A 20,303-nucleotide genomic window follows, 5' to 3' on the forward strand; every position below is an offset into this window, starting at 1 on the left:
GTAGAACTGAGAGAGAAGAGAAACATGACTCCCAGGATACCAGGAGTGACAGGGCATGTTCCTTTTAGCAATAAACTCTAATACTGGGGTGCATCAGGGCCACCTGGGAAGCAGGTTGAAATGCAAATTCCTAGGGCCCCATTCCAGAGATCTGGGTTCAGCAGGTCTTGCTGCGGAGGGAGAACAGAAACCTGCATTTAGTAAACAGTGCAGTGACTGCCACAGGGGACTCAGCAGCCATGCTCTTGACAAATGCTGACCTGGGGTCTGGTCTATGGTACACTGGGCAGCTGTAAAGGAAGTAACTTTGCCAGGGTGGCAGGGTGGAGACGGGGCAGAGACTTTGTTTTCATCAGAAAAATTGTCTGGAGCCAGGTACCTCTTTGCTTTAAGACAATTTTTCTGAGGGTGCCACTGAAGACACAACCCTTCCAAGCTGGTATCTTTCATGGCCACAGAACTTTCTGTGTCTTCTGATCTAACTCTACAGAGGGGACTGAGACAGGAGCCAGCGCAGAGGGTTCCTGTGACCAGGGTGCCAGCCTCAGGGCAGCTCTGAAATCATTCCACTCCTTGTTGGACAAAATCCCCACAGGTTAAAAGCCAAGCCAACACCCTCCCAACCTCCGCCCGCCCCGCACTAGGCACACACCCAGTGGGAGGCTGGTGTGCTCAGGAGGGTGGAAGGCATCTCACTAAGGTGTTAGCAGTGAGACAGAGCCACCCAAACAAAAACAAGACCAGCCCTCAGAAGAACACGGGAGCAATCAGTCATGTCCAGGAAGGTAGTTAGAAGCTGCCCAGACCGCCTTGGAGGGAGCTCAGTTAGTGGGATCCTCTGAGAGCAGTTACTTGGGCATATGCAGGCCACGTGGAGAGGGCAGAGGGCCAGTTTTTAAAACAAAGCAAAAGAAGTAGCCTCGAGAGAGACGACTGGAGCAGCAGAGGTGGCATCCCCTGGGTTAGTGCCCGCATCTCATTTTGCATTTTAGCAGAAGTCACGGTGCTGAGTTGTTGATTAGGAGGAAGAAAGCCCCTGGTGCATGCAAGGCAGCCAGGCCTACAACCTACAGAGGGAAAGAGAAGAAAGCAAAGAACAGCGTCAGAATCATAGCCCCAATGCAGAGCCTGTCGGGAGCTAGAGGTCTGGCCAGAGCAGCTGGGCAGGGGACTCCCTTTCTCTTCCAGAGAGAAAGGGCCATCCTGGACTCCATCCCCCAGGCTTGGCTGCACTGCATGCTCAGAAGGGAGCCTGGGCACAAAGAACCCTCTCTAAGCTCCCGCAGGGCACAGTTGCAGCACGTTTATAAAGAGGATGGAACATGCCCACAGCTCCTTAGCCCTTGACGAGTAAAATCTACTTCCAAGAGTATTTCTGCTTAACTGGATTCTCTTCTCTTGAGCTCTGGCCAGGGGGACTGGGATCCTGGGGGCTCAAATCAATGACCAGAATTTTCTCCGACCCAGGGACAAGCCACCCATTCACTCATGGTGTGGACAAAGGCCCCGCCACATGCTGTGGCTCTTCTCTCACCCAGCGAAAAATGCAAGCCTGTGTGACCCTTGCTGGTAGCCATTTCAGCTGCAGAAACCTCACTTTGGTTTGCGAGAATAAATGACACAAAGATGGGAGAAGCTGGGAAGCGGCGACAGAAAGGAAGCGGGGCTTGTGTCAGGAAAACCAGAGACAGGCAGCCAGCAAAGGAAGCAACAGGAACACACTATTCCTCCAGAACCGGACAGGAGCTCTTAAAGTCAGGGTGGCCGTAGCGTCCTTTTCCATAGTAGCGGCTCCTCCAGCGACTGGGAGTGCCCAGCGACCATTCCACCAGGTGTGGGAAGAGCGCAGTCCGGCCCCGGCATGTGATGGAGTCAGGCACGTGTGGACAGGTGGAGGAATCAGGTGATGGGAAAGTGGGAGGTGACAGAACAGCACATCCGCCACCCCCCGAAAATAAAAAAGTGACAAGATCAATGGAAAGAAAAGAGAAAGTGAGAATTAGGGGGCAAGCGTGTAGAAAGTAAACACTGTGAACAGGAAGCTTTGACACAGACTCATTCAGGAAAGGAAAGCCCGCATGCTTTCCTCGAAGGGGCTGGGCAGGGAACAGCCCCATCTGTGACTCAGTTTCCTGCCTGTGAAATGAGAAGGTGGGACTATATGGTTTTTGGGGAATCTGGAATGATGTTCTGAATGCCAGTGTCCACCTAGTGGAGCCTTTTCTTTCGTCACGGAGAAAACCAGGGCCCAGCTTGTTAAGCAAGTTGCCCACGGTCTGATTAGAGCTTGGCCTCGCTGCCTCACATCACCCTCCTTGAACTGCTAAGAGCCCCATGCTCCTGGTCTCTGCTGGGATAGTTCTGGCTCAAAACCCAGCCCTGACGACCTTCTTCCAGAGACTCTTCCTCCTGTCCCCCAGGTGGATGCAGAGGCCCCCATCTGGGCTTTATCACAGCACTTGGCATGGTATCACCCTTTGCTCACATTCATTCATGCACATTAAATATTTAGTGCCCAACTATAATGTTCCTGGGACTGTACTAGGAGCCAGGAATACAAAGGTGACAAGAAAGAGTCCTGATGTGTGCAGGTTTCATTACAGTGTGTCTGTTTGTCTTTAGGACACTGCAATCTCCTTGCTGGTGGAGCCCTGGCCTCAGCCATCTGTGTAGCAATGCGGCAGGTGTGCAGGCAGGCGGCAGGTGTGCAGCAATGGCTGCCTAAAATGTATACCTCTATGGCTACGATCCATTACCCCACAGTTGTACTGGACTCTGACCCATCCTAAGAGCAAAATAGTGAACCCAGTATTGCATGAGACATGGTATTCCCTAACCCCACACTGTCGTTCCTCCAGACCATCCCTCTACCTGGCCTGAATCAGTGAAGAACCAAGCATTTCTTTAGTGACTTCTGCAGGAGAGAAAACTCATGCTGAGTTTCTCCTCAACTGCAGCTTGGGGCCCACTTTGGTTCTTTATCAAGACAGGGCCCGAAGGCCGGGCGCGGTGGCTCATGCCTGTAATCCCAGCACTGTGGGAGGCCAAGGCGTTTGGAGTTTGAGACCACCCTGGCCAACATGATGAAACCCCATCTCTACCAAAAAAACACAAAAATTAGCCAGGTGTGGTGGCAGGCACCTATAATCCCTGCAACTTGGGAGGCTGAGGCATGAGAATCGCTTGAACCCGGGAGGCGGAGGTTGCAGTGAGTCGAGATTGCACCACTGTACTCCAGCCTGGGTGACAGAGCGAGACTCTGTCTCAGAAAAAACAAAAAAATAAAAGACAAGGCCTGGAGGCTGGGTGCAGTGGCTCATGACTGTAATCCCAGCACTTTGGGAGGCTGAGGTGGGTGATCACCTGAGGTCAGGAGTTCGAGACCAGCCTGACCAATATGGTGAAACCCCATCTCTACTAAAAATACAAAAATTAGCCGGGTGTGGTAGCGTGCACCTGTAGTCCCAGCTACTCAGAAGGCTGAGGCAGGAGAATCGCTTGAACCCGGGAGGTGGAGGTTACAGTGAGCTGAGATCGTGCCACTGCACTCCAGCCTGAGTGACAGAACAAGACTCTGCCTTTAAAAAAAAAAAAAAAAAGATACAGCCCAGAAAACAATGTGTAAGCCGAATCTGGCCACACACTAAGAAAGGTTCTGACTACTTTAAAGGGTTAAAAAACAGTAACAAAGAACATGTAACAGAGACTGTGCCACCTGCAAGCCCAAAATATTTATTACCTGACCCTTCCTAGGATAAGGAATGCTGCCATCACCACACCTGGCGCCAGGTATGGGAGTTGGGGATGCAGCTTCTCCAGGCACTCAGTGACACACATACACAGGGACGGGGGCCTTAGGGGCTTTCTTGGCAGCGGGTGGCAGAAAGGCTCTTCCCCTCACTCTCATCAAGAGCAGCTCCACTTTATGGGTTTTATAGAGCGGGACTCTGTGGGAGATTTCACTTTCAGAAAGTGTCCTTTTCCTTAAAGTTTATAACTGGCCGGGCGCAGTGGCTCACGCCTGTAATCCTAGCACTTTGGGAGGCCGAGGCAAGAGCATCACTTGAGCTCAGGAGTTTGCAACCAGCCTGGGCAACATAGTGAGACCTCATCTCTATGTATACAAAAATTTTTTTGAAAAAGTTTTTCAGAAAGGTAAAACTATTCTTAGTTTGCAGATTGTACAGACACAGGTGGCAGGCCATACTTGACCTACAGGCTGGACTCCTGGGTGAGATGAAGCGATTCACTTTCTACATGGTTGGGGGCAAAAATACCAAAAGAAGACTATTTCATGACATGTGAAATCCCAATTTCCAGCATTAAGTCTTACTGGCACGCAGCCAGCTCCCTGGTTTATGCTGTCCGTGGCTGCTCCCGTGTTGCGACGGCAGAGCTGAGATGCTGTGACAGAGATGGTGCTCGGCACACTGCCGAAGTCAGCCCCAGAGTGAGGACTTGAGTTGCCCTCTTGGCCTGCAATGCCTCCAATATTCACCTGGCCCCTTACAGCCAGTTTACCTGCCCTAGACCTGGCCCAACCCCTAGCCCAGAGACTTTTTAATGCTGTGGAAACTGAGGCCCAGAACAAACTTCCCAGGTTCTCACAGAGCATTCGTGACAGGGCAGAGGTCTCTTCTGAGTGTTCTAGCAGAGGCAGCCAGAAGACAAAGGAAAAAGGGAATGAGATAGAATGCAGGAGAGACGACAGTGGCCTGTGACCTGGTGGACATCACCCCCGCACCAAGGGGTGCAAAGGGCTGTGTGTTAAACCAGGAGGGAGAGAGCTTCTAAACCCAAGTGACTGTGGTCCCCATAAGAGGTGGCTGGCTTCTTGTGTTTCGGTGGGTGCCATTGTAAGCAATATTGACTCTGCTTATTTCAGTGAAGCTTATAATACCACATCACTCTGATTTCTATCTAACTGGCCCCATCTTGCCCCTCCCTCAGCAGAGCCTTCTAGTCCTGGCCTGGCCTGGCATCAGTGCTGGTCTGCTAATAGTGATGATGTAGTATTTCATAGCTGCAAACTGGAGGTGCTCACCTGTCAAAGGGAGTCTCCAAAATAAATGTGGTAAACGAAATCCTGGTATCACTTGGGCAAGGGGACTAGTCACCTCTGGGTGACCTACTGTGTGTATTCCTCAGATCAAACTCCTGGGCAGAGGCCAGGCATGGTGACTCATGCCCGTAATCCCAGCACTTTGGGAGGCTGAGGCAGGAGGATCACTTGAGGTCAGGAGTTCAAGACCAGCCTGGCGAATATGATGAAACCCCGTCTCTACTAAAAATACAATAATTAGCCAAGTGTGGTGGCAGGTGCCTACAGTCCCAGCTACTCGGGAGGCTGAGGCAGGAGAATTGCTTGAACCCAGGAGGCGGAGGCTGCAGTGAGCTGAGATCGTGCCACTGCACTCCAGCCCGGATGACAAGAGCGAGACTCTGTCTCAAAAAAAACCCCAAAAAACAAAGTCTTGGGCAGAAAGATCAGAAGGTGCCCTCTAAGACCCCAGGTGAGGCTGCGAGGGCCTGGCTGGCAGTCTGGCTCATGGAAGAGGCACTTACTCAGCTGACTTCCAGAAGTGTCCAGGGTGGGAGAGCCGCCGGTTCAGCTTGGGAAGTTTCTCCAGCATGTCCATCAGCAGGCTGAAGCTGGGTCTCTCCTGCAGGTCGAAAGCCCAGCAGGCCGACAGGATCTCCTGCAAATGGAGCTGCCATTAGTGGTGTGTGAGCTGGCTGGGAGGGAGGGGGCACACAGTAGGGGTGCTCCACAAAGGGTCCCTTCAATGTTCTCAAGTGCCCTCTAACTGGCGGCCCCCTGAACACCCTGCCGACATGAAGGGGTGAGAAGTAACTGGGTTTCAGAGAACCACTCATGCTTCTGGTTCAACATGGAATGCACGAGATTACCTCACCTCCTTCCTTCTTAGATCCATGCTCACCCCAAAATAAGAGTAACCATGATGAACACGCCAGCAATGGGAAAGAGATCAGAAATGGGGCTGTTGGTTTTTTGAAGATGCAAAGTGCAAGGTACAATGTTCACAGGTGAAATGCAAGATGCTTGGAATATGCGCAAGGCGGGGCTGCAGTGGACGAGGGAGCCTCAGCATTACTAGAATGGCGGCTGGAGTGACAAGAAGACTCGATATACGGGCAGCAGCTAAGAGTCAGCAGAACAGCTGTCCCGATTGCCCCCAGAGCAAAGCCCTTCTTGCTGTGGCATTTTGCTGCCTACTCTCAGGATCCACATGTGTACCAGCACGGCCCTGCAGCCTTCTGATTCAGAGCTGCCTGTGAGGAAAGGCCTATTTCTTGCACATACGACCAGGCAGAACACATACACCCACACAGACTCAGCAACTCAGGCTTTTGCTCTTAAATACAACTGGACCCCATGGGGTTGCCTGCCGTATCAGGAAAACCAGAGAGAGATCAAAGATAAGCAGATCAAGATACTGTCTCTGGAGGATATGGGGTGTACATGTGTGTGTGTACATTTGTGTGAAGCAGCTGCTCTATCCATAAAACAAGACCAGGCTGCAATAAAAAAGAAATCAACAAATAAGAAAGTGCTTGAAATGAAAATATAATTTCTGAACTGAAACATTAAAAGTGCTGGAAGATAAAAATCAAGGAAATCCCCCAGACTGTAGGCTCAATTCTAGAAAGGGATGGAAAATACAAAAGAAGGTAAGAGAAATGTAGGCTCACCAAGAAGAACCAAATTCTGTCTAATGGGGATTTCCACAAAAGTAAGCAGACTATTGGGCAGGAAATTATCAAAGAAATAATAAAAGAAAATTTACCAGAAGCTTTCAAAGGTAGCAGCTGTCTTCAGCTGAAGAGGTCCAATAAAGGGACCTCACTAAAAACAGTTAAAAAACAAACAAACACACAAAAAAACTCTACCCTCAGATATATGTTTATGAAATTTCACTATAGCAGGCATAAACAGAAAATCCTAGATGCTTCCAGAAAGAGTAAGATAGGCATCCACAAATGGTTGAGAATCAGACCAACACCAGACTTCTCAACAAGGCACTGGACACTTAGTAGACAGCAGGGCAAAATCCCTGTGTTCTCAGGGAAAATTATTATGAACCTGGAATTCTACTCCTGATATGAGGATGAAATAATAACTATTTTAGGCATGCAAGGATTCAAAGATTATCTCCCATTCTTCCACTGGGAGGCAGTTTTTTCAGGTTTCACTCGCAGTTTATTTGCTGGAGTGCAAATAAAGAGAGGGCAAGATATGAGACATAAAGAACAGTGCAACTAACCCAGGAGTGAATGAAAAGAAAACAGAAGGGTAACAGCTGTGCAGCAGGCCTAATATCCCATTGATTCCAATGACAAGAAACCAGTGGACTCTGAAAAGAATGTAACAGATTCCATTTAGGAAGCAGAATGCAGAAGCTGAAAGACCTCAGGAATATGAGAAAGGTGTTTGTTTCTTCTCTCAGCAATAAGAAAAGGCAAGAAGGAAAAAAGAAGGCAATTAGAAACTACAGGAAAAACCTAAACTGCACAAGAAAGCCATGGTCCAAATGTGAAGCCAACAAAATTGTGAGCCTTTGAGTAATTGATGAAGTGGAAGAGATGGACCCACAAAGAAAATGTAATCCCAGTGAATTACCTGACCAGTGGCTAATACCACTTACAGTCTACTATAGTAGTGTATACACTGTTCATCATCTTTTCACTTTCAGCCTCCATCAACAGGCACAGCATGGAAGATTTAATCATGGCAACCTTAACAATAAGTAATGGGAGAGCTGACCAAAGTGGTGCAGCAGAAATAACGGAGTGCCAGAGTGAAAAGCTGATAGACCCAGGTGATGCCTTTGGAGAATGATCTAGGGTGAGGGACTGCTGGTTTTCATTAAGAACCCTCTGGTCTTTTGATGTCTTCCCATATGCATGGACCCTTAAATACAATGACTAATAACTCACTGGCTGCCTCAGCACATAAAGCAGTGCCTGGTGGCGAACTATACAGCAGTGTGGCTGGAGAGACAGAGAAAGGCATCACTCAGAGGGCACTCCCAGCTTTTGTCTATGACAGAAAATAATTTTATTGCGTTGACCAATGTTCCCCTACCCCTAATAGCAATGTGTTAAAAAGGGAAGGCAAGACTGGACAAAAGAAAGGGAACTCCTGTGAGCCACAAGCTGCTGCCGGAGCATCTGCTCTCTCCCCACTCCCCACGCCCTGATCCCACACTGGTCTCAAAACAACCATCACCCCGCACTAAAAGAAATCCTTCCAATTAGTTCAGAACTCTGGCTGTGCTCTAGAATGATCTGAGGAGCTTTATTTAAAAATAAAAAATAAAAAAACTATGATCTTATTCCCATCCCAGGCCAATTAAATTGGTACCTCTGTGGGGGAGGCCTTAACCCTGGCATTTTTATAAAGCTCCCAGATGATTCCAACTTGCAGCCAGTGCTGAGCCTTGACTCCCTTGCAGCCCTTTGCTCAGCTCTGCTCCAGCCTTTGCCTCCCTGAAGATGGCACTTACCATTCTCTGCTCCAAGATGCTAAGTATGCAGAAAGGAAACAAACTGTTGCCAGGAGGGCAGAACGAAGAATATCTTTTCTCTCAGATCCAACAAATATACATAATACTCTGGTTTATACAAAGATGTCCTTGCTAACTCTTGTAAAGAGAGGTTAAAACTGGAAAGAATCCCCATGTCCAGTGACAGAAGTAGTTACATTATGGTGCGGCCACAGGACATAAGGGCAGACAGTCTTAACAATAAGGATTTGTTAATGATTTGAGGTAATGAGCATAATAAAATGTCATGTGGAAAAAGTCACAATAAAAAAATCAGCTAGGTTTTATGATACGTATGTCTTAAATATTTTTTTAAAAGACTATGCCAGGCATGGGGGCTCATGCCTGTAATCCCAGCACTTTGGGAGGCTGAGGCAGATGGATCCCTTGAGGCCAGGAGTTTGAGACCAGCTTGGCCAACATGGTGAAACCCCATCTCTACTAAAAATACAAACATTAGCTGGATATTTTGGTGCATGCTTGTAATCCCAGCTACTTGGAGGCTGAGGCGGGAGATCACTTGAACCTGGGAAGCAGAGGTTGCAGTGAGCCAAGATCGTGCCACTGCACTTCAGCCTGGGCGACAGAGCAAAACTGCTTCAAAAAAAATTTAAAAAGACTGGAAAGCAGTGGTTACTTCAGCTGCCATCTGAGCTGCCCCAGAGCTCAGCCAAGGAGGCTGCAGCCACAGCCAGGAGCCCAAAACCTGTATCTTGAGCCCACTGACAGTTGCAGGAGGCAGATAAAGAAGGGTCCCTGGAGAACCTCCAACCTGCCCCACAAGTGTTTACAACAGATGTTTTTGTGCAGATGAGGGAACCTGCACAGGGTCTTGCCTGGGTACACCCACAATGAACTGGAGACCCACATGCACTGGGGGAATAGGGTGGAGCCACCAGGAATTCGCGCCTTATGCAGGGGAGGAGCCTGGCCTCTTCAGCTTGTGTGTGGTGGCCTGATATTCAATCTGTGAGATGGGAGCCTGTTGGGAGGACCCCCTCTTTTTTGCTGAGAGGTTTCTTTTAATGAATTCCACTCTCCTCACCTTTCAATGTGTCCGCATGCCTAATTTTTCCTGGTCATGAGACAAGAACCTGGATCTTAGCTGAGCTAAGGAGCAAAAAATTCTGCATCACCACCACACGCTCCTAAGGCACCCAAGGATGCACCAAGGTGAAGGTGGTGTTTAACTGGCCCTGGCCCAGAAGGAGGCCAAGAAGGACGGGCCTCAGAGTGTCAGAGAAGTGCTCATCACCCATGGCCCTTGCCCAGCACCCCAGATGAAATGGTATCAACTGGCCAAAGAGGAGCCTGCTGTTCGTGTTGTTAAATAGCATTTTGGTGTCATCTTTGGAGGGGCATCCCCGTACAAATATTTTGCACTTCAACAAGATGACATATACTACTGTGGAATAAAGTAGATCAAATATAATGTCATCTTGAGTGAGCCTTCTGAAGATGCCCTAGCTGCTTGCCACCAGTCAATTGAGAAAAATATTACCATCTATTAAGAACTTGGAGGAAGATGAGGTTGAATTCATCACTGCAAATTTGCAGACAGAGTCTGCAGACAGACAGTGATCCTGCCAGCAATTTTCATGACCTTAACAAGAAGCTCACAGCCTGTTTGTATCTTAGCCTGGACAAGTGCTGGGTGGTCCCTCTGAAGACTTCAATTGTTATGCTGCCCAAATACTGACTGGAGTTGCTTATTAACATCAAGGCTGTTCTGTCCCAATCTATCTGATTCATGGACACATGGCTATCACTGATGGCACTGAAAACACCAAGCCCTGGAGTTTCTTTATATATCACTGTGCTGTGATAAAGGAAACTGAAAGCTGTCAGAATCAAAAGAGAGTCACAAATGTGAAGAAAACTCTGACAAATCGGGCCTGGGAAAGCCATGAAGAGAGGCTTCTTGGGCTTGTATGTCTGATAACAAAAACTACCACTAAAGACTGCAAAAACTGCAACCTTGTACGAAGGCCATGGCAACCTTATACAAAAATACTCCTACAAGGACATCTGCCTCAAACAACCTGTCTAACCTTGGACTGACATCACTCTTGTTACTCATCTTTGTAGCCAGGGAAAACTACTAAATATGTCAAAATAATTGTGTAATCCTCTTCATTTTTTCCTTTACCTCCCTGAATAAGCAAGCCATTCACCATGGCATGCATATTCCCAGTGCAACGCTCTATTTCCAAATAAACATCTTTTGAGAGCCTCTCTCTCTTATTTAGCCTGACAAAACTTACAAACACAGAGAAACCATTAAGGAGAAACCATGTAGAAACGAGAAGTCAGCCACTATAATTAAGACTTGGTTTTTTGAAAACAAGTTTGCTGTGGAAACTTTGATTTGTTCTTAATAGTCAAGAAAAACATTATGAGGAAAGATTTAATACCACACCATAACACAACTATTTGTATTTTCAGCAGTGATTTTTAAAAAAAAATTATCTTCTTTCATGTAAATAACATGGGGCTTTACTTTCTTTTCATCTCATAAATCAATGAAAACCATTATCTTTAAGAAAAAAAAAAGACTGAAAGGAATGAAAAGGGTGAGCAGTGGGGTGAGGATAGATATTTTCTTACTTATGCCTCCCTGTTCCTTCCCCATTCCCGGGCAATGCATATCATTTTCATCTCTAGCTAGACACGTGCAGGTGGCAGAGCTCCTCACCGACCCCATTTCTCAGGTGGGTGAGTGAAGGGCAGCCATGCCACATGCCCCACCCCACCTCCAGCCCTACTGCTCCACCCAGGGCAGGTACTACTTACACTGACTTCCTTCCCTAAGCTGACAGAAGTCAGGACACGCTTCATTCCTTCCCCGCTTCCAATCTGCCAGATGGATGCCTCTGCAGCCTGGTTCTTCAAGGGCCAGTCTCTTGCTTGCAGCTCATACCAAACAGTCCTGCGGAGACGCAGCCATGTCTGTGAGCTCCTGGGCCGCTGTGCCCAGCTCACGCCCAGGGGCCCTTGAGCCATAGCCCAGCCAGAGGATCAGGACCCTTCTCCAGCCTTCCTCACCCACTTGGCTTCAGGGGATGCTACAATGGGCTCCTGGAGGCTCCTCCCAGCCCTAGAGGACCTGGGCCCTGTGCTGTCGTTGGGTGGGAAGTCTGAGACAGCGCAGGTTTGACTGGAGCATTGGTGGTCATTCTGACCTCAGCACAAATCCAGCTCTGCCACCTTCTAGCTGCAAGATCCCAGTAAAACTGCTTCACCTCAGTGGGGCTAATGTCCCTTGTCACAGGGTTGTTTGAGGAGTACTAAAGTGCCAAGCCCAGCACCTGGCACACATGGGTGCTCAGGAAAGGATACAGTTAAAGGTCAGGGAGGAAGGATGGTGCCAAGGCCACCCCACTGGGAAGGATACCCAGATACAGCACAGGTGACCGGGGTGGTGAGCCTTCCTTGGCCTCTCTACGTCCCCTTGGCTTTCTTGACTTGGGATGGGACTTTCTCCATCAGACCCACACTGTCCAATGTGGGAGCCTCTTGCCATAGGGGGGCTACTGAGTGACTGAAATGTGCACAGTTGAATGGAGGGGTGCTCTAGGCAGAAAACACACCAGATTTTAAAGACTTAGTAGGAAAAAAGAATATAAAATATCTTATTAATTTGTATATTGATTACATGTTGAAATAATATTTTGGATATATTGAGTTAAATAAAATATATCGTTTTATAATATATAAAACATAAACAGGGGAAACTAATTTCACCCATTTCTTTTTTAATGTGGCTATTAGAAAACTTTAACTTCTATATCGGGCTCACATTATATTGCTACTGGTCAGCACCCAGGTCTTTGTGGGGTAGCAGAGCCGGCAGGACATCCAGCTCCCCCAGACTGGGAGGAGCAGTTCTTGGTCAGCTCTGGTGAGCATCCTCCCAGATCAGCTGGGTGGGGCTGACAGCCAGTGTTAAGCACTGCACACAATTACCTGATTTAGTCCTCATGAAATGACCTTGTTGGGAGGAGCTATTCCAGGTCAAGGATATAGTCATGCACTCAACAAGCGGCAGAGACAGGACTCAAGACCATGCACTCAACAAGCGGCAGAGCCAGGACTCAAGACCATGCACTCAACAAGCGGCAGAGCCAGGACTCAAGACCATGCACTCAACAAGCGGCAGAGCCAGGACTCAAGACCATGCACTCAACAAGCGGCAGAGCCAGGACTCAAGACCATGCACTCAACAAGCGGCAGAGCCAGGACTCAAGACCATGCACTCAACAAGCGGCAGAGCCAGGACTCAAGACCATGCACTCAACAAGCGGCAGAGCCAGGACTCAAGACCATGCACTCAACAAGCGGCAGAGCCAGGACTCAAGGTTGATTTTTTACTCCAGAGCCTGGGTTTTCAACACCTAAAAGCATGCCTCCCTCTGCCCCCAATGGCCACCAGGGCCCTCTGTTTTGGCCACACTTGACCTCAGGGCACCAGGGGCCTACTCACCCAAATGCATAGACATCAGCAGCTTTGGAGAATGGCAGCTGATCCTCGTCCTTCCCAGGGGTCATCTCGCGTACAATCTCAGGGGCCAGATAGCACAGCCAGTCGTGGGACAGCTTTAGCTGGTTCTCACGCCTGGAGACCAGGAAGCCGGGACAAGGACACAGGCCTTTCAGCAGGCAGCAAAGAGGCCTGCCTGGCACAGGTCTGCCCCAGGGCCGGCAGAACACCCACACACAGCTTAGAAAACACACCCAGACCCAGAACACTGACCCTGCACTTGGGAAAGGCACCGGTGCTTTTGAGGAATTCTACAAAGGAGTCATGACCGGTTGTTTCTAGAAAAGCAGGGCAAGAATGGATAAATATTGACAGGGAGCTGCTGGTGAAGGTGCCCAGCTCCCTCTGCTGGAGAATGAGGCGCCTCTCTAACCAGGAACCCCGATCTGCCTGTGGATCTCAAACTTGGCTGGGGCTGGCCTTGCAGCCTTGCTGCCATGCTCCCTTTTGGGTTCCCCTAGATGTGAGGGGAGGGGCCTTTCTCCCTATGCCAATCCCTTCAAGATTTGGGGAAATAAAATTTGACACTCTTCCTCATCGTGGGGAAATGACCTGGTTCCTTGGCCAAGCAGGTGAACAGCCAGGGCAAATGTGAGTGTGGGGACCTGGTTTCCGTGGAAGTCGGCCTGAGAATCCAAACGCGACCCAAATCTGATTCTGAACCAGAACTACAAGGGCAGGACCAAAGCGACCTGGGTTTCCCTGCAGGGAGGGCTGCAGCTCAGCAACAAACAGTGAAAGTGCCCAGACCTCAGCCCTGCTCTTCCCCATCCAGCACCCACATCCCACCCAGACACTCAAGACCAACTCACCGTCCCTCTCGGACCACGCCTGAGATCCCAAACAGCCCGAAGTCTGTGATGACCACCTTGCCGTTGTCATAGAAGACGTTCTTAGATTTGAGATCTTTGTGTACGATGCCCTTGGCATGAAGATATCCCATGCCCTGGAGGACACATCAGGAGGAGTGAAGATGTGCAACGATGACGGAGGTGCCACCCTGGGCTGGATGCTTTACCTAAATCCCCATATTTGATCTTCACAATTCCATGCAGTATATTGTCCCCATTTTACAGAAGAAATCGAGGTTCAGAGAGGGAAAGTCACTTGCCCCAAGCCACACAGCAGTGAAGAAGCAGAGCTGAGATCTGATCCCAGACCGGTCTATGCTCTTTTAATGTTACCATGCTTCTAAACAACCATGTTAACCTTGGCTAAGGTAGGAGGTGTGAACAGGGTGATGGGCAGGGAGCCGGGGGGTCAGGGACAGTGAGATTTATCAGTGTTCAGTCATAAAGGGCCTAAATGAGCTGGGGTTTTCTGTCAGGATATGCACAGCTGGTCTGTGCTCTCAGGCAGGGCAAGGGCTCAAGGTGGGGGAACAGAGAGGCATTCCCACAGTGGGGTCCCCAACTTTGAGTGCTCCTAATGTCTGAGCTGTAGTAGAAGGAGCCCTGGACTAAGAAATCTGGGGTTTGAACTCCATCTCAGCTCAGATTCTCACTCACTCTGTGGCCTTGGACACAGTGCTCAACTTCTCTGAAGACTGCTTTCCTCACCTATCAAGCGAAGAGGTGGCAGTGGGTGATTTCTAACCAATGCTGTATTTGAACTAACACTGATGAGGCAGGTGCATGGAACGTGGGTGACCTGACACAGGCATGATCTCATCCAAGGTCAAGCTGTCTTCAAACACCAGACCCAGGGCTCCTGTGTACCCCACAGCATGGATTATTGCATTTTTAACCTCACACCAATCCAGAGAGGGAGGATATATGAAGATCCCCATTTTACAGGGGAGAAAACTGAGGCTTAGAGAGGCTAAACCTACCCAAGGTCACACAAAGGGTGTGACCAGGATTGAAACTGGCCTCTAAAGCCTGCCAAGTTCCTTCCCAACTAAGTCAATTCCATCAAGCCTAATCATGTGGACAATCAGCTCCCAGCTCTGAATGAATGAGACAGAGACAGGGAGGAAGAGATGGGGTCCCACCCTTGAGGAGCCTGAGCTAGAAGGAGAGGCAAAGCTGCCCAAACCACCCTAACAGGGAGTAACAGGGCGAGAGGAACAGCCAAGAGCCCTGGAACCGGCCAGAAACCCACCCCCAGCAGCTGGGCACCCCCTCACCTTGATGATCTCCTGAGCGATTTGCCTCGTCTTGTTGATGTCCAGAGACGTCTTGGGGTCCCTCACAAACGAGTGCAACGTCCGCCCCTTGCAGAAGCTGTCGAGGGTGGTGGGGGTCAAGCACAAGTCTGGGGCTGGTGCGGCCTGACCCCAACCCTGGTGGAGCCCATGGGGAGAACTGTGCCCGTCTGCCTGCAAGGACTCTCTCCAGCCCCTCGACTGTGAGCCAAATCTTCTTTAACCCAGCCCAGTCCTGCTGGGGCCTGGCCTGAACGTGCAGAAACACATGACACCACACACGTACACGCACACAAACCCCCATTCCCTGAGAGCCAGTGCCTGCCCATCCTACAACAGGAAACAGTGCATCAAAGCTCTCAGGAACTCAGAGTAGCCATGCTTGGTGGGTTCAAGGCAGGACCACTCTGATGGGGAAGAACTTGGCTAATTTAAGGCCATCAATAGGCAACATCAAGGCTCTGGGGCTCACTGTCAAGAATCTCATTATAGTTTTCATTTTTTCTTCATCACAGGGTTTTTATTACAATAAAGGAGTGTGCAAGGAGGGAAAGGGGGTGGGGTAGATGTTAGGGGTGTCAAGGTGACTACTGGAAAAGGAGCTTCAGTTCTGGGGTCTCCACCTGCATCAACTCCTAAAACCCCGGGTGAGGAGGGACCCAGAGAGAATGTGGGTCCAAGGGAGCTATCTTAGGAAGGGACTATGTTTTTAGGAAAATATTCTTGGAGTCTCAGAGCCTTTGAAAACCAGGCAAGGGGTAGAGAATATTGGTTGGTGATTTCCTTATCTGTGTCCCACTTTTCTTCAGCGTATTCTAAACAAAGTAAGATTTTTTTGTTAATGAATATTTTCCTGTTTCAGGCAGGCCACAGTGGCTCACGCCTGTAATCTCAGCACTTTGGGAGGCTGAGGTGGGCGGATCACCTGAGGTCAGGAGTTTGAGACCAGCCTGGCCAACATGGTGAAACCTCATCTTTACTGAAAATATAAAAATTAGCGAGGCGTGGTGGCACACGGCTGTAATCCCAGCTACTTGGGAGGCTGAGGCACGAAAACTGCTTGAGCCTGGGAGGCAGAGGTTGCAGTGAGCCAAGACCACACCACTGCACTCCAGCCTGGGTGACAGAGCAAGACCCTGTCTAGTTTATCATTAATTAATTACCTGTTTTGTTTTTCATTAACTACTTTTTTTTTTTTGAGATGGAGTCTTGTTCTGTAAATAAATTATGGGACCACCAGTGATCAGCTCTTGATTATACAACTCTTCCCAACTCTACTCCACTCCAGGAGATAACATTGGTAGTCTGAAATTGACCATGGTGAGAGTATTTACACCACAGGAAGTGATGGATGTTATAAATTAGGGCTTCCCTCCATACTGCCCCAAAACTGGTTGTTACACATTTACCAGCACACCACTGGGTTCAGCCTACGTGATGGGGATATTGTGCAGGTGTTAGAAGAGAGTAGACCTCAGACCCACAATCGGGTGCAGGAGGCAAGGTGTGAGCCAGCATGATCTCTCCTTTGTATTTTTACAAAAAGGAATAAACAGTTTAAAAACGTGAGTATATGCAAATGTCTTCCTTTTAACAGAAGGAATGTTAACTGTTTATAGTGTCTCTGACTTTGGGGAAAAGCGCTTAGTTGCAGTGGGAGAAGACTGGCTTTCACTCCGTACCTTTTATGGACATTTGATTTTCTGTAAACTTAGAAAGGTCTCACTCTGTCACCCAGGCTGGAGTGCAGTGGCATGATCTTGGCTCGCTGCAGCCTTGACCTCCTGGGCTCAAGCGATCCTCCTGCCTCAGCCTCCTAAGTAGCTGAGACCACAGGCACAGGCACCTGCCACCAGGCCCAGCTAATTTTTTTGTAGAGACAGCGTCTCACTATGTTGCCCAGGCTGGTCTCAAGCTCCTGGGCTCAAGCAATCCTTCCACCTTGGCCTCCCAAAGTGTTGGGATTACAGACATGGGCCACTGCACCAGCCCATATTTATTTATTTTTTAGTGTCAATGCGGTTATGTGATTAGGAAGTTATACCCCATTTTTGGTTTTCTTCTTTATGCCTCTATTAGAACTTCCACACCCTCTAGGGCATCCACACAAACAGGGCTCCCTGGGAAGGGGGAGGCTGAGCTGGCCATCCAGCATGAGGTCCTAGGGCTTGGTTACCTGGTGATAATGGCCAGGTGGGGCGGGTTCATGCAGGCCCCCATGAAGAGCACCACGTTCTCGTGCCGCGTCTGCCGGTAGTTCATCACCTCTTTCTTGAAGAGCTTCAGGTGGTCCTGGTTGTGGCCGTCCATCTCCAGCAGGCGAATGGCCACCTCGCCATGCCAGCGGCCGCGGTGCACCCGGCCCCAGCGGCCCTGCCCGATGGGCTCGCCCAGCTCTACCTGCTCGAAGGGGATGTCCCACTCCTGCAGGTACACGCTGGTCTGGCTGGCCTTGCGAGAGATGGGGCCCCGCCAGGGCCGGCGAGAGCTCGGCAAGTCGTCCACCTCGTCCTCATCGTCTTCTGCCTCAGACTTGCCAGCCTCTGGCTCCTCAGCCTGAAAGGAGAGCAGGAAGAACAGGGATGGGCAGCAGATCTGGGCTCTGCGACGTCTCTTCCTTCTCCTGGAGCCCTAGCCAGGTAACAGGGGAGAGAGGCATCCTGCCGGGGGACCCAGGTTGTAGTTGCAGCTCTGCACTGGCCTGCTGTGCAGCTCACTTAGCATCAGTGGACCTCAATGTCCTCATCCACAATATGTGGCGGCTGGCCCCGGTGACCTGAGGCCCTTCGTCATGCTAATACTCCAATACCTACCTGTGAGCAACATCTAATTGTCCAGGAAAGAGCAAGAGCATCCCTGGCATAGAAGAATTTCACTGCATCCATCCTTCTGGAACTCTTGTTTAAACACAGAGTTTCTGACTCTCCCCTGGGCAGGAGTAAATCAGTCTGTTAACATTCTCCAAGCCATAATGCAATGGAGGGATCCAGCCTTGGCTGACACTTTTGTTCAAGGGTCAAGGCAGTGGTTCTTGACCCTGGCTACAATCACCTGGGGAGCGTGAGGAAGACAGAGCTTGGACAAGCTTGCTCCATTACATTCCTCATCGTTCTTCCCTGACATGCACCTCTGCAATGGGTGCCTGGGACAGCCCTTGCCAAAGTCCAGAACCCACTCACCCTCAAGCCCCCTGCATATTCTGAGATGGGGAAGGGAAAAAAGACGGAGGGGCCATCTGTGGACACGTGTGTGTCACCCTCACCTCCGCTTCGTGAGCTTCCAACACATCTGCTTTCGGCTGGTCATCGAGCCTAAGAGTAAACAAGGTTTGTCAAGGAGACCTTGAGGAACGCCGCTCTGCTCTCAGCTAGCGGGGACTCCGGGGAGAGATCTGAGACAAAGGTACTTACTCTGACTCACACCTGGCTAGGGGAAAGGCCGCGTGGATACCATGGCAATAGGCAGGAGGCTGAGGGCCAGACCTGCCCCTTGTGCAGCCTCAGCCTTCCCTAGGCTAACCTGAGGGTGGTGGGGGCTGAGAGGTGGGCAGTGATCCCCAAAGCCCCTTTTCAGATGTGACACTGCTACACAGGGTCTCAGAGCACACCCACAGGACTCGGAATCTGACGGCCTCAACTTGGAAAATCAGCTCTATCGCTTCCTAGCTGTGTGACCTTATGTAATTTCTTAACCTCTCTGGGCTGGCTGTATGTTAAGAATGACACCTACTTTGATACCTACCACCGCGCTGAGGGTGAGATGCGGGAATGTGAGTCAAGTGCTCAGCATGGCCTGGTAGAGAAAGGGCTCTGCACAGGAGCTATTCTTAGGCTTCTCTAACTCCAAGTGCCCTCTATCCACCCCGCCTGGGTCCCAAGACTGCTCCAGTTTCACATGCGGCCCCACCCAATGTTGACCGCACTGATAGGAGGCAAATAAAACCCTCTGTGGAGTTCACTTGCCCAGAGGGTGAATGAGCCCAGGGAGTTCTGCATCTGGCTGGCTGGAGATGGAAAGGTGGAGTGGGAGGTGGCCAGGGATATGGATCCAGCCTTAATAATTCCCCAAAGAAGCGAAGGGGACACCACCTAGGGATGCCTACCGGGTACCGTCGGCAGCTTCAGGGAGCGGGGCTGCGTGTGCAAAGGCCGAAATGTCTGGAGGAACAAAAACCAAACACAAAGCATGAGATTGCTTTCCTCTCCCCAAAGAGACACCGTGCTTGAAACCCAGCACCCCCAGAGAGGCTGATATTCCCCTGAGTGGACTGCCACATGTTCCCCAGGCACTTCCACAAGGACCAGCCTGGGCCCTTCCATAAATTTTGCAAGGACGCAGCCTCCACAGCACCTGCTTCTGCATACACAGCTGTGTCTCAGGAAGGGGCTCTGGGCAGGGGATCTGGGCAGGTGGGGAGGGTGAGACTTCTCATTACCACCATGCCCCTGTGGCCAAACTGCCCCCCACCAAGCAAGTGGTAAAAGCAAACTGGGCTCTCATTTACTGGACAGGCTGGCTAAAGCTGCTGTTTGGAAGCAGGGGCTGCTTGCAACAACCCTTGAAACTAATGAGCTTCCCTCACTTTGGCCAGCAAGGCCGGTGGCAGGACATGCAGGTGGCTCATTAGCGACACCTGGTGCCTGATACAGTTGCTGGGAATTTCCAGCACAGAGGCCCCGAGCCCTCGGCTTCAGGTATGGGTCACTGGTAGAGCAGCTCTCAGGGGAGAGGAAGAAACGCCACATATCAGGGGCCCAAGAGTGGGCAGCTGGGGCTGATCCCTGAGCCTGGGGTGTTCCCAGTTTTGGCGCTAAAAGTCCCACGTCCAGGAAGACCAGAACCAAAGGTTACTCCAGCATGGAACCAAAGTGCTACAGGGAGATTGGTGGCCCCAGGGCCGCCATGGACGGCTCACTCCCCGCTCTTTTCTGCAAAAAGAGAGACAGGAAGTGGCAGTGGCTGAAGCTATCAAAGGCCTCTCTCCTGCCTGTGTGGACAAAGACTCTCCCCGCTCAGCCAAAAGACCTCCCTCGACCTTCTTCTAGGGCTT

At 50.2% G+C, this 20,303-nt stretch overlaps 1 protein-coding gene across 4 annotated transcripts in view; it reads right to left on the reverse strand.

Moving 5' to 3' along the window:
* The window catches only part of KSR1 (kinase suppressor of ras 1), a 168,647-nt gene that overhangs the window by 3,443 nt on the left and 144,901 nt on the right, over positions 1-20,303 (reverse strand). For 3 of the 4 annotated variants that reach the window (XM_055102274.2, XM_063598705.1, XM_063598704.1), the window contains 8 exons: positions 19,356-19,410; positions 18,516-18,564; positions 17,430-17,809; positions 15,236-15,332; positions 13,920-14,053; positions 13,051-13,182; positions 11,361-11,496; positions 5,566-5,699 (listed from right to left, as the gene is read on the reverse strand). In XM_055102274.2, the coding sequence (XP_054958249.1) occupies positions 5,566-5,699; positions 11,361-11,496; positions 13,051-13,182; positions 13,920-14,053; positions 15,236-15,332; positions 17,430-17,809; positions 18,516-18,564; positions 19,356-19,410 (1,117 nt within the window). Of the gene's footprint in view, positions 1-1,722; positions 1,804-5,565; positions 5,700-11,360; positions 11,497-13,050; positions 13,183-13,919; positions 14,054-15,235; positions 15,333-17,429; positions 17,810-18,515; positions 18,565-19,355; positions 19,411-20,303 lie in introns of all 4 variants that reach the window. The other variant, XM_055102273.2, reaches the window with a different exon arrangement.

Source organism: Pan paniscus, chromosome 19, assembly GCF_029289425.2.
Source record: "Pan paniscus chromosome 19, NHGRI_mPanPan1-v2.0_pri, whole genome shotgun sequence".
NCBI lineage: Eukaryota > Metazoa > Chordata > Mammalia > Primates > Hominidae > Pan > Pan paniscus.